Source organism: Emys orbicularis, chromosome 5, assembly GCF_028017835.1.
Source record: "Emys orbicularis isolate rEmyOrb1 chromosome 5, rEmyOrb1.hap1, whole genome shotgun sequence".
In the NCBI taxonomy this organism is placed as follows: Eukaryota; Metazoa; Chordata; order Testudines; family Emydidae; genus Emys; species Emys orbicularis.
The window spans coordinates 138,810,245-138,823,690 of record NC_088687.1 but is presented as its reverse complement, the minus strand read 5'-3'; the positions used below and the strand labels follow the sequence as shown (position 1 = coordinate 138,823,690).

Below are 13,446 nucleotides of genomic sequence, written 5' to 3'. Positions count from 1 at the left end.
GCTACTTCTATCCCCACCTGCAATCAATCTTTCCGCAGCTATGTCACAACTGGTGTCTGCTTATAGGACTATGATGTACAAGTAGAGATTTGTACCTTCAGCTGAGGTTCAAGCAGGAGACACAGATGGACTCTCCTTGCCTGTACCCTTAGTAGCAAAGAATAAAAGGGGAAAGCATAAAAACCATCTATGAGCAGATTTGTTTTAAGTCACAGGTTCAATATTTTCCATAAGTCACTGCTGGTTCTTTGGTGTATTAGAGGGTGACGTGAGAGGGGCATTGTGGGACTGTTCCCTACAGTATAACTGGCTAGTGTTTCATTGTCAAGATTTAAACGTTTGAAGTGACGGTGCTGCCATCATTACCCTTTGAAGATTATTCTGATACTCTGCCAGAACCTTTCCATTTCTTGTGCCACCCTAAATAATTGTTCTCTCTTCACTGTTTACACCCTGCAAATACTTGTAGATAGATCTGGTCCGTCTGAGTCATTGCTTTGCCGTATACTGTATAAAGAAGTGTGGTAAATGTGTAAGGTTCTAGACACAAACTATCCGTAAACATATGTTTCCATGTAATGAAAAGAGACCATACTTTGTGTTCCAACTTAAATAGAATATTTTAAATATTTATTAGACACAAAATGCTTTTAGGAAATCAGATTATGCTGAAAATGTATTGATCCGCTGGATGCTGAGAGAGAAAAGAGATGGGCCCTAATTCTGCAAACATTTATGTACATGCTTAAATTTAAGCACATGAGTAGTCCCATGCATACATTTTGTGCGGGACTGGGCCTATAATCAACACATGTAAACATTTTTATCTCACAGGCTCCTAAAGCATATTCCAAACCTATTTGGGATACAAAGTAATAAGTTCAGCCACTTCTGTGTGGGTGGTAATAGCTGTCCATTGCTACGCAATAGTTTTAAGACTTTACCCAATTGAAACCGTAGGACAGCTTACGTAATGAGAATGCAATTACTGGAGTTGGAATTTAGCCAAGACATTCCAGGGTTAACACCCAACTTTTTCAAAACGTGCCACTGGACCTTTAATTACCAGGTTAAAACCTTGGTTTTATGACTCATCTGAAAAACAGCATTTCCAGCATAACTGTCCCCTAGGCAACATGCTTGAGCATTGGTTCATTATTTACTCAAGGGAAATAGTGCCACCTAATGAAACCCTGCTCCTTATGGTAGTGCCCTGGCTTGTCCCTTTTGTTTCCCACCCAAGTAGTGATCAGGCCACAGCGCTACTTAAGTTGTGATAAAATCACAGCCCAGGAGGGATGCTGCAGATATGAGGCACTTTTAATACAGAATGCAACAGACTTTGAACTCCCTTCATTCATCAGCTTTTATAGATATGAAGTATACAAACTCCTTACTCTGCTAGACACTAAATTAATGGACTGAACAGAGACACTGAATTTATGGCTTATTACAACAAACTGTAACGCACTACGGGCTAGTCTACACTGGCAACGCTAAAGCTCTCCCAGCGCTGTAAAAAACCCACCTCCACGAGGGGCATATCTCCCAGCGCTGGGGCACTGTCTATACTGGTACTTTACAGCGGTGAAACTTGCTGCGCTCAGGGCAGGGCCGCCCGGGGGGGGGCAAGTGGAGCAATTTGCCCCAGGCCCCCACGAGAATTGCAACTTTTTTTTTAGGAAGGGGCCCCCGAAATTGCTTTGCCCCAGGCCCCCTGAATCCTCTGGGCGGCCCTGGCTCAGGGGGGTGTTTTTTTACTCCCCTGAGGCAGAAAGTTGCAGGGCTGTAAATTGCTAGTGTAGACAAGCCCTAAACACCTCTGCAGTCATAGGACAAAAGAGGGGGTAACAGGCCACTCGACCTCGAATGGTCCCTTACAATATGTGCTAACTACTTATGCTAAACAATCTGTTCCATCTTGCATTTTGCTATGATGCTGGGAAGCACCTTTCCCAGACCTGAAGAAGAGCTCTGTGTGGCTCAAAAGCTTGTCTCTCGCCAACAGAAGTTGGTCCAATAAGATATTACAATCTCACTTGCCTTGTCTCTCTAATATACACACATATTTTTATAATAAAAGGTATAGGCTTTGGTTAAAATAAATGCAGATTCATATATTTGTGTTATTACGTTGGCCATCAGAGGATAACCATGTTAGTTCAGGAATGCAATGGAAACGTAATAAATATGATGTGGAGGAGACTAGAGAGTTGAAATAGAAAAGAGCCCCTTAGTTCACAGTCTGATTTATGATTTCAAAATGTTATGAAAGCACCTGTGACCTATTTTTATTTAAACAAAAAAACTATGATGCACAATTTTTTTTAATCAATTCCATCAGACCCTTGATATGTGGACATCATGCTTATTATAAATTGAGAGTCTAGGCCAGGGGTAGTCAATTATTATTATTATTTTTTGTGAAGGTCCAGATTTCTTGGTCAACGTATAGTCAAGGTCCAGACTCCAGAGAAGAAGATGATGATGATGATGATAAATACATTTTTTTTGGGGGGGGGGTGTCCATTCAGAAGCGTCTGGCAGTCTGGATTTGGCCGTCGTTCCGCCTATTGATATCCCTGGTCTAGGCCTTCGCTATTTTGTGGCTCTTCCATCAGGATATCTTATTTTTTTAACTTGATCTGTTTCTTTTAATGTATGTACACAGCAACTGAAAAGAAGTGCCTATTGATTGCTCTAGGTGCCTGACTGTGCCTTAAGAATGGAGAGCTCCTAAATCACCCTTCAGTCATTAACATAACAACCATATTTTCCCGTTCCCTCCCAGCTGGATAAAACAACTGACTCTTTTTGGGGGCATCTTCGGACCCTGGTTCATTGCTTGTCCAGCAGCCCAATCGTTTTTCTTACTCCTCACTCTCCCTCTTGGGGAAGCACATGGTTATTTCTGCTTTGTCCTGGGCTGGTCTCCGGGTTCATCCTTTTTAACTTGTGTTCTTTAAATAGCCCCAAGTGTATGAACACTTGGAGCAAATGCAGCCAAATGGAAGTCTCTGAGAGACATTTGGCAGTGACTGATGGGGTGAAGTTAAACTGGATGTAAGTTGGTTAGAAAATGAACATAAGCAGCAAAGTAACAGAACTTGTACCCTTCTGGCATTTAATGCGCCAGAGTCTCTGCTGGTGTAACTCAGCTTATGTCAAATGGAGTTATTCCAGCAGCAGACTTGGCCCTAATTGTGCAAAATGAGTGTAACCTCGGTTTCATGTAGGTTGTGGGAGAAGGGTGATGGGTAGGGTATTTGTAGCAGGAAAATTAAGTACCAGGATCCTATACTGTAAATTAAAGAGGCCTGCTTCACGTTGTTTTATACCATCTCTAATACCCATAGGCCCAAATTTCTGTCTATGGCACTTGTTTTGCACACCTGCTGAATGCCAGATCACTGCAGGTTATGCCCTTCTGCCTCTTTCACCTGTCTTCTGACTAGCTTACACCGCTATTTACAAACCAGTGAATTTGACCCTCAAATACTGCATGTGGCTGCTATGTGAAGTGTTGTTTAGGTGAATGTTTTAATGTATTCATGAGTATTTAGAGCTCCATTTCCACACCTTTTATGGTGAGTTGAACTGAAGAAGAGTTACACCTTGGCCAGTCCCTGGTATAAAGAAGGTCCTCAGTGGTCCTAAACTAGGGTGACCACCTATCCCAAATTGGGCAGGACAGTCCCAAAATGCAGAGTTCAAGTCCCGGTCCTGGGCTGAATAACTCCGGGACAGCAGTTGTCCTGGATTCCCTGCAGCGCCGCCCTATGCCTGCCCCAGGCTCAGGGGCGGTGCCAGTCTCTTCCAGGGAGGGCTGAAGTGGGCAGGTGGGGGGGGGTCTGGGCTCCCCACAGCATCCCGGGCTCCCTGGGCAGTTCAGCTCTTACCATGGCCCCCAGCTTTGGCTTCCGGCTGGGCTAGAGGGCGGAGCCTCGGCAGGGAAGAGGAGGGGTTGGGGGGCGGGGCTCCTGCATGTGTCCTGTATTCACCTTTTGAAAAAGCGGTCGCCCTTTCCTAAACCAGCAATCTGAACTGTTTAGGGTGGGTTTAAAAATTCGACTTGGCCCAAATGCCAGAATTACACATGCATGACTAAGAGTAGACAGCTAGCCCACATCATCATTCGGAACTGATGGGGCAAATTTCAGCTGGCTGTTAAACCCTTTTGTCCTGTGTCTGCCAAGTGTTAATCATACTTTGTGTAACTGCTGATAATGAGGTAAACCTAGCCATAGAGGCAAGTCAACTGTTTTAAGCACGGGTACGCAGGGACCCATTCCTGACATCAGTTCAGTTTCCCAGTTGTTTGCATGTGAGTGTGACATTGCCTCTTTTTTGGGACCTTGTTGGAACAAACGGTATCTGTCTGCTATATCCAGGGTCGGGCAGCGGGTGGGAGAAGACAAGAGCGTGTTTGTCATGCGGGAGAAAGTTCTGGTTCAGGTGCCCCGATGGTTTGTTTAAAAGGAGCAGAACGGATTGTAAAATCAAGCTCATTTAAGTGAAGGTTTCATTAGAATTAATTATTCAAGCATACGGTGCCATATTTGTACGTACCGTCTGGATGCCATTATTTACTCTTTTAATAGGATCGTCCCTTAGCAGACTTTTGTGTTAATACTTGCACCCATGTGGTCCTTCAGATCTGACATGTCACGCCGATGTAATTAGGCTTGCGCAGATGTTGACTAATGTAGTATCTTCTGCTGGAAGCATTAAACGCACACAGGACAGCTGAAGCATGAGGTTTTTTTTTTTTTTTTTTTAAAAAAACGCTTTTTGCAGGAGATGGTGACAGTATTGAACATTCTGGGAAATGTTGAAGTCAATAAACAAAAGGTTAAACTTGTCAGTACCAGAAAAAATCATTAATGTCTGTAATAGTTTTCTTCTTCCATCTGTCTGAGAGCATTTATGATGATGAGCTAAGCAGTTAAACCCAAGTATTCAGATTCATTACGGTGCTTACACTTGGACTTAATCAATCTTTTCCCTTTCTTTTTTTTAGAAAGTCCACCGGCAGCGATGTCCAGAAATGGGTATTTTTTTGAAGAGACTGGCAAGTATAATTTTATTTCTTTTCTACTCATTTGTTGCATGTTATATTGCATATAAAAGAACCTACCACAGTGACCTAGCTGTATCAGTGGAAAAATAACTACCGGTAGGTTGATTTTGAAAATCCTCTGCAACAGATGGCGTATCAAATCCATTTCACTTATAACCTAAACTGGGTTTGAACCCAGGTTTGTACAGATAAAAGGAATGTTGCATAATTCTAGTGCTACAAATAGTCTGTACAATCAAGTCCCATAGATGCTAATGCCTTACTGCTTTGAATATCCGTATCTTCAGATTTTCGGTGCATGTCCCAGTCTTGGGTGGTTCCTTGTCTTGTTCTGTTTCAGGGTGTTCTCCTCCCCCTTGATATGCCAGATACAGCATGGTCAGTATCCAGGGGTCACTCTTGCTATAGGCAAACTAGGCAGCTGCCTAGGGTGGTAGATTTCTGGGACAGTAGACTTCCCCCATCTAGCACAGCTGAGAGCTTGCTGTATGTTGTGACCGCCCCACAGCCGTCCAGCTCTCTGAGGCTACCACCTCCCATTGTAGGGCCTCTCAGGCTGGGGCCAGGCTCCCTTGGGAGAAGATACTGGGGCTTTGCCCCCTATCTGGGCAGTCTTATAGCAGCTGAGGCCTGGAGCGACTGGTGTCCTGCTCAGAGAAACCAGCACTAGCTCAGAGCTAGCTGAGAGGCCTGCATGCGCCTGCTGTTTCCACACCAGATGAACTTTCCACCCTGGGTCCCTCCATCGGTAGTGGCGGCAGCAATGGATGCGGCTGGCAGGGCTGCCCGGCAGAGCTCGGTGGCCACAAGCCGGGGCTCTGAGGAGCAGGAAGTGGCCCCCAGCCAGGCTGGTGGGGAAGCACTCCTACCCCCTCCCCAGATGCTCCCCAGCACCAGGGCAGGTAAGATGGCGGTCGCAGCTCAGGCGCTGTGTGGCTCGGAGTTGCTTTTGGTAGCACCACGAGAGCTTGCTGGGGCTTCAGTCTCAAGCATAGGGACCTGCCCAGCTTTGTCTCAGTATCCAGCCCCCACCTGCTGTCCCTCACCCCTCCCCGGTGGGCCCTGCTGCCCCCCTGGACTCTCCTTGCAGCCGCTGCTTCAATTCCATCATGTCTGGGCTCTCGAGGTGCTGCCCCCACACGGGCTAGGAGCCCCTCTGGAAAGCTGCAGGGAAGGGCGGACTGGGGGAGGGGGGATGCTGAGGGCCAGGCGGAGGGTACAGGCTGGCATGGGCTGTGGATACAGAATGCATAGGGCTGGATGCGGGACTGGAGATGTGGGGCTGTGCTGGGGGCTCCTGGGTACAGCAATTCCCCCCCCCCCCCATTCTGCCAATGGGAAGGAGCCCATCACCCCCTCTGCAAGGGGGATGAGTGCCCCCAGCCTGAGTGGCTTTGCGGGGGCCCTATGGGTGGGAGCTGTTACCTGCCAGTGTGTGGGTCCCTTTGTGGTTGAACTGAGCATCTCCTGAGGTACTGAGCTGGGGCCTGCTCCTCTCTTGAGCCCCAGGCAGCTGGTGCCAACCTGCCTGGAAAGGGCCATTGGGAAAACTGGCCCTGGCTGGGAGCATTGGCCACGCTGGGAGCGGGCCTCAGCCTCTTGCAGGCCCTAGAGCAGAACCTGGGGGACTTTTATCCTGGCCTGGCCAAGCTCAGCCCGCCTGGGTGTCGCTGTTCCCACCCTGCAGGATCTGTGACTGGGGCCCAAGGGCCTCTGCAGGCCCAGGCCCAGGCCCAGGTCTGCCCCGTCAGCCTCCATCCCAACTGCATGGGCTCGGGGGTGTGGGTGGCAGCAGCGGGGGAGGCAGAGGTGAGCGTTTCACCTCATGGAAGGAAAAGGAAGAGCACCTTCCCAGGTGCCAGCAGTACGTCCCCTTTCAGGGCATTCAGCTTCCAGCAGTGGCAACAGATGCCAAGGGCCATTAGCCTCTTTCTCCAGATGCCAAAAACAGAGAGACTTTTCTGGGATTTTGTTAAGACTCCAGAGCTTTTTAGTTCATCTGCCGCCTTCAGCAATCTCCAAGAGCTGGAGGCAGGCTCCCGGCATTTTGTTCTCCGGATGGCCCATGGTCCCCTTGAGCACACTGTGTCCTGACCGTTCTTTTTGCACTACACTGTTAACTAATCTCCTCCATCCATAGGGGATACTTCCCAGCTCTAAGAAACCCAAGGACTTGAGCTAATCATGCAGTCTCTTCTTTCCCATGGTTAGGTTTCTCTGGTTTTGATTGTAGGTGGTTCTTTTAATACAATGCTCTTATTATATTGCATCCAGGCTGATTATAATTGTAAAGGTGGTGGATTTTTTTGTTACTTTGCCCTTAAACCTCCTGTCAGTCATTTTCCTCCTCCTAGCCATACAGTTATAAAATCTGACCTTTTTTAAAAGTTCACTTTTGCTGCTAATCCTAGATGAATCACATTCTTATCTGCGCTAATTGTGATGTGATCACAGTGAACCTCCTGCACAGAATTTAGGAATAATAATCATCATAGCACTTATCTAGAGTTTTACAAGCATTAATCCTTGCATCACCCGGTGTGTGAACCCTTATGCTTAACAATCTAACCTTTTATTGCCCACTTCATTTTAAGTGGTCTCTAACAGCATGTGTGAACCCCTTATGCTTAACAATCTGACCTACCTTCTATTTAGCTTATGCCCTCGTGTTCCTGTCCCCAGGCCTGAGGAACAGCTCTGTGAAGCTCAAAAACTTGTCCCTTCCACCAGCTGAAGTTGGTCCAATTACAGATATTACTTCACCTTACCGTGTCTCTTCTCATCATCCTGTGAGGGAGGAAAGATTTGTTAGCCCCCTTTCATGTTTGGGGAAACAGGTGTACAGAAGTTAAATGACTTGCCCAGAAACTCAGGCAGAGTCTGAACTACAACTCAATTTAGAGGAAGCCATATTGAAATTCCTTAGCCCACTTCCTCCCTCTAAAGTGAGTCACCTTTCCATTTAATATAAATGGCTTTGTAAAGCAGGCTTATCATTTAACTTGCTTCTCCAAACCATGCCCCAATGTGTCACTCGACCAGCTAATACTGAGATAGCTAAAGTTGCCCATTGTTGTTGTACCAGCAACTTCCTTTACTTCTTTCAATACATTAAGGACCTTTTTGTTGCGCTGTGCTGGAGCAATACTTCGGCATTCGTGTTTTTTGTTACTTAGATTTCATAACCGTGAGCTGGAACACAAATTGTTATCTCCATCCTGGAATGATCTGTTGATAATATCTCTAGGTATAATTGCAGTCTTTTCCTTCCCCGTTCCCAAGCCCTTCAACATTGTCTTTTAATTAGGGATAACAATATCTCATTGGCTTATGGTTTATCTCACCTCATCTTTAAGATACTGATCTAACAAATTGATAGTCCCTCTTGCCAAGCCAAATATTTCTGCTCTTCCCTTCTAGGTTTTAATTTTTTTAAAAAATGAAAACATTGATATTCTTTATTTCTAGCAGTACAGCAACTGTTTTTAACTCCATTGAGTTGAAAGCGTAATTTTGCTTGGATCGATGCTTGGATCTATAGGCCTTTACCACGGGAAGAGTAATACTTTCTAACAGATTCTTCCCTTGAGTCTTTAATATTCCCAACTCCCAATAATTTCTCCAACACCTTTTATCACTTTTATAGCCATCTGCTCCTGTCTAGTACTTTTGAACCCATCCTTCATGCACACATTGAGATTTGTACATTCTGTGGTCCTGCATGTTGACTGGGAGAATTTCAAAGAAAACTACCGCCGAGACCTGGGATTAAGTATCGTTGGGGTGTGTGCATAAGAAACGAGGATAAAATATTATTCAAAAGTTTTAACGAGTAGCTTTGCAGAGTCAAGAGCAAGCTGGCAAAATGAGAAATAAATTCCAATTTTCTCAAAGTACAGTATGCTGGTATTTAGCAGTAACATTGTGTTTTGACTTGTATACCAAACTGAGCAGATTTATGCAACATTAATAAAAATCTCTCTCTTCTTTGCTGGTAAAATACTTAAATAACTAACGAAATAAATTTATCACTGCTGTTGCATTGCCTTTTTTTCTTTTCCTTTCCTTTTTTTGCCACAGGCATCAGTATTTTTGTTGTTGTTGTTTTTTGTTCTAATCTGGCAAATAGCAACAGTGTTTGATACAGATTGTATTTTTGAGTTGACCAGTTGGTATCCTGAATGAGATTTCATGTCCATTCGAGTCCTTCCTGGCAATTTTAAATGTCTGTTCGAGTGATTGTAAAGACTAAGTCCAAATCTGAAGATAATTAGAATCTTGATGAAATGCAGCTCTGCAAGCAGTGTTCAGAATAACTCATTAAGCTAGTTGTCTTTTTTCCTAGTGGAACCTTCTAGTTCTGCTCATTGTTAAAAGGGGTACAGATACCTAAACTTTCACTGTAAGCGGATTAGTTTTAACACAATTATATTCTTCTAATGCTAATTCTATTTGCCAACATAATGAACTTTTTAAATGATCAGGCAACGTGCTGGTACTGCATCTTCATTTTATCTGAAGAGAATCTTGTTTTAATTGTGAGGGGTTATAAATCCTAAAAGAAGGAACCCTAACATTCTATGGAATAACTGAAACCTTGCATTGTTTTAAAGCTGGGTCAGCAAGTACTACGACACAACTTTCACCTTCCAGAGTGAATCTTATTGTTTGCTCTGCTGATTTATTAATTGGTTTTGCTGGCACAATAAATTGCAATTCTGCTGGAGGGACTTGCCTGGCTGGGGATCTTTGGACATATTTTATCTATTTGTTGTTGTGTTTTCGGTTTTGTATTTAAGTTTGGAATGTGTGTCATGGTTTTGCTTTTTTTTTAAAAAATTAGTTTTATCTAACCATGAAATTAATCTAAATGCCATACTGAAATGAATCCTTTCACAATGGGAATTGGATTTTCCGGGTACAACGTCTGTTTGCCAGCCGCGAATGCACCACAACTGCTGATGACAAGCCAGAAATCCGCTTGCGTGTCTTGCTACAGATTTTTATTTCTAGGGCCTATTGCTAAGATAGCTATAAATTAAAATGAAGGTTTCTAATTTAGCGCCTTGTAGTACAGAGCTGAAACTTTGTACACTGCTGTGTTTCAAACAAACAAACAACCCCCCCCCCATTGATTACTTAGATTAATTACAAGTTTTCTTTGATAACTAGCTGTATAACAGAATACTGGAATGTATTCAGATAAGCCTTATTTCTTTTGTAGTAGCATATCAGTTTTTTTCAAGTCTGTTATGAATTTATTAAGGCAGCAGGGAAAACTTTGCATTTCCATCTGGCTTGTTTTATGACAAAACACCCCCCCCCCCCCCGCAATAGGGTTGGAAATCATGGCTGTACAGTAGTAAAGAAAAACCATTCATCCCAAGACAGTATCTCATAAGCCTCCTTGTTAAAATAGCCATCTTCAAACCCATGGGGAAATAGTGCCTTCCCTAACTATCTTTTCCATTTCCCCCAAGTGGCTATGGGTCTTGGGGATTGGCAGACATAGCCCATTACTTCTGGAGGGAAGAGAGCCCTGAAATGGAAGTGAAATGCTTCTTATTTAACTCCACACTGAAGCTGTCTAAAGGGCTTCCCCAGTCCGGAGGTCCATATAGCATACTTACCTGTTAGGGGGTTGTTATGGTTAATTTTCTAGGAAGTTAAATTGGGACAGAGCTGCTAGGGAAGGTCTCAACCCATGGAGCTAAGTAAAGCTTAACGTTCTAGTAAAGCAAAGTTTTAACGTTTGTTCTTTTAAGATCGGCAGATGCAGTTGTAAACACAATCGTTAACTTTTTTTATGACTTGTATTAATCTCCCCCATACTGCTTTAATGTTTTAAGTCTAGTTTCTGTGGGGAGTCAGCTGGAAAAATAACATTTCTCTTTACGGCTGCTGGGTAGAATGTCAGAAGTATTATTCATTATCCTCCATTATCATGACAAAGGGTGTGGTGAGTACAATCTGTAGCTTGATTTGGTAAATTTTCCTGACAATTTTGCAGACTTTGTTTAAACTGGAAATTAATCAGAAAGGATTTTTTTTTTTTTTAAATTTACCTGTATGTCTGCAGCTGGAAGTAAGATACAAATGTACAGTTTTTGATCACCCTGCCTTGAAGAAAAAAGCCTCTTATCCATGCTTTGGGTTCCTGTGGTGATAATTTTGACTCAGAAATTGCTCTTCTGCATTACCCTTGTTTTCAAGCAAGTGGGTGATTATGTGTAAGTGTGCATATTAAATGTAATGATGGCATTTTAAGACTGTGTGTGTGTGTGTGTGTGTGTGTGAGAGAGGTGTTTTTTTTTTTTTTTTTTTTTTTTTTTTTTTACAAACTTTGTTTCTGGAGTGCAGTGAATACAAAATAGAGGGAATTGGTAACATATGTATAAAGTAAATTCTTCCCTGTCTGTAAAGTCCTTTGATTATTCTCCTACTAATATTAAGAAAGCAGAAAGTTGCCTACCTGTTGGAGACAATACTGAGCCTGCATAGTTTTGTAATCCCGTTTTCAGTGTGGAGATGCAGGACACGACACTCCATAGGTAAAGTTGAATTCCATTTGGCACTTAAAACCAGGGATTCATTCTTTTTTGTTTTGTATGAACAATATAGTGTCATCTCTCTGAATTTACAGCAGTCATTCTCCAAGCAAAGAACAAATTTTCTGAGCGTTTACAAGGAAATCTGTTAATTACTCTGAGCTAAAATTAATTAAAAATTGGGTCCTTTAAGCAGTTTAGCATCTGTCAATCTTTTCTTTGTCCTGAGTGACACAAAGGGAAAAAATATGGACTTAGCAAAAGAACTCTGATGTGTCTTTAAAAATCAGTTTAATGTAATCTGAGACCATAAACACTAAAATGTCTTTAACCATGTGATCATGGTTGGCATCACTATGGGGCAGAGTTAAGCTCGTTTAGGTACCTTTAACTATGCATTTCTTAACTTTTATTACGTTTGGATTTTAAGTGTAACTTTAACTCTGAATTCCCTGGATTAACAATGCTTGGTTTTAGGATAATTACAACTTCCCTTTTAATGTGTTTTATCTTTAAATTATTAGGGTTGCCAACTTTGGTTGGACGAATTCCTGGAGACTTCATCACATGACATAATCTTTAATTAAAGATTAATCTTTAATTCCTGGAGATTCCAGGATGATCCTGGAAGGTTGGCATCCCTATTAAAGTTATTGATGCATACTTTCAACCTTACCTCCATTTTAACACAGCTGTCATGTGGGAATAATAGGGATCTGCCCATGTGGGCAGAAACATGCTTCACAACCATTTTCATATTGTAATGAACTTGGTTCAGGGTAGTCCTTTTTATTATCAACCATACTAACAGAAACTGTGCTGTAGCCTAACTGAACTGATCCGCGTGTGTGAGGTTTACAGTTTGAAACCATAAAAATAAGCCCAATGGTTGTTTGTTTGTTTGTTTGTTTTAATGAATTGGAGTCTATGATAAACACATCCCAAGTAGTGATGTCGGAGAGAAACGATTCCTATTTTAGGGGAAAAACCAATCTGGGTTGCTAAATTAAAACAAGAACAGAGTTGATACTGCTACTTTAATATTTGGCAGCAGTACCACAAAGGCTAGTTTGCCAAATCAACAAAGAGGGACTACCCTGTATTTTGCAGTCCATGCTGTCTGCCTAGAAACAAACGTAAAAAGCTATCTGAAACTTAACAATGCAAGTGTTGTATCAGTAACTTTCGATATTGCCAGCCTCAAGTGTTCAGAAATTATCCGGGCCTCCCAAAATCACGAGTGGCTTAAGAACAACCCCAAAAGTATTATATTTGTCTTCTGGTTTTTGAGTTTCTAGCATTTCCATTTCTTCAAGCTTTTTCTCCCAACCACGAGGGCTGGAAGTTTATTTAAAAAAAACCCCAAAACACTGAAATTCTTATGTAATTGCACGAATGCAGGAGCTGGTGTCGTAAGAAAAACGCCATGTATCATAAGACTTGCAATTAAATGATCAGAGTGGGCATCGTCGAGCTTGAGTTGCTAGTTGAACACAAGTGCTTCTAAACACTGTACTGTTAAATTCTTTTTGTTATCAGGGTTATATTTGTAAAATGTACATTGCTTGGAATGCTTGAGGGTAAAATGTAACTTGAAAGGGATTTTTCAATAATTGGCCTAAATATTCATATCATTAGCATATTGAGCCATGCGAATGCCACCCGAAAACAAAACCATAATTTTACAGCTCCTGTGTAGATATTGACAACATAACGTTTACAGTTTATCAATTTTTTTGTCTCCCAGTTTCTCGTCTTTCCCACCCCCCACAAATGTAATTACTAGGGAGAAAGTTGCATATGTAAACAAGATGTCAG

General features: G+C 42.7%; 1 protein-coding gene across 1 annotated transcript in view; it reads left to right on the top strand.

The window, feature by feature from the left end:
• Nucleotides 1–13,446, top strand: part of SLC4A11 (solute carrier family 4 member 11) — a 152,231-nt gene that overhangs the window by 13,838 nt on the left and 124,947 nt on the right. The window contains exon 3 of the mRNA XM_065405750.1: nucleotides 5,021–5,071. Coding sequence (XP_065261822.1) covers nucleotides 5,021–5,071 — 51 coding nt within the window. The remainder of the gene's footprint in view (nucleotides 1–5,020; nucleotides 5,072–13,446) is intronic.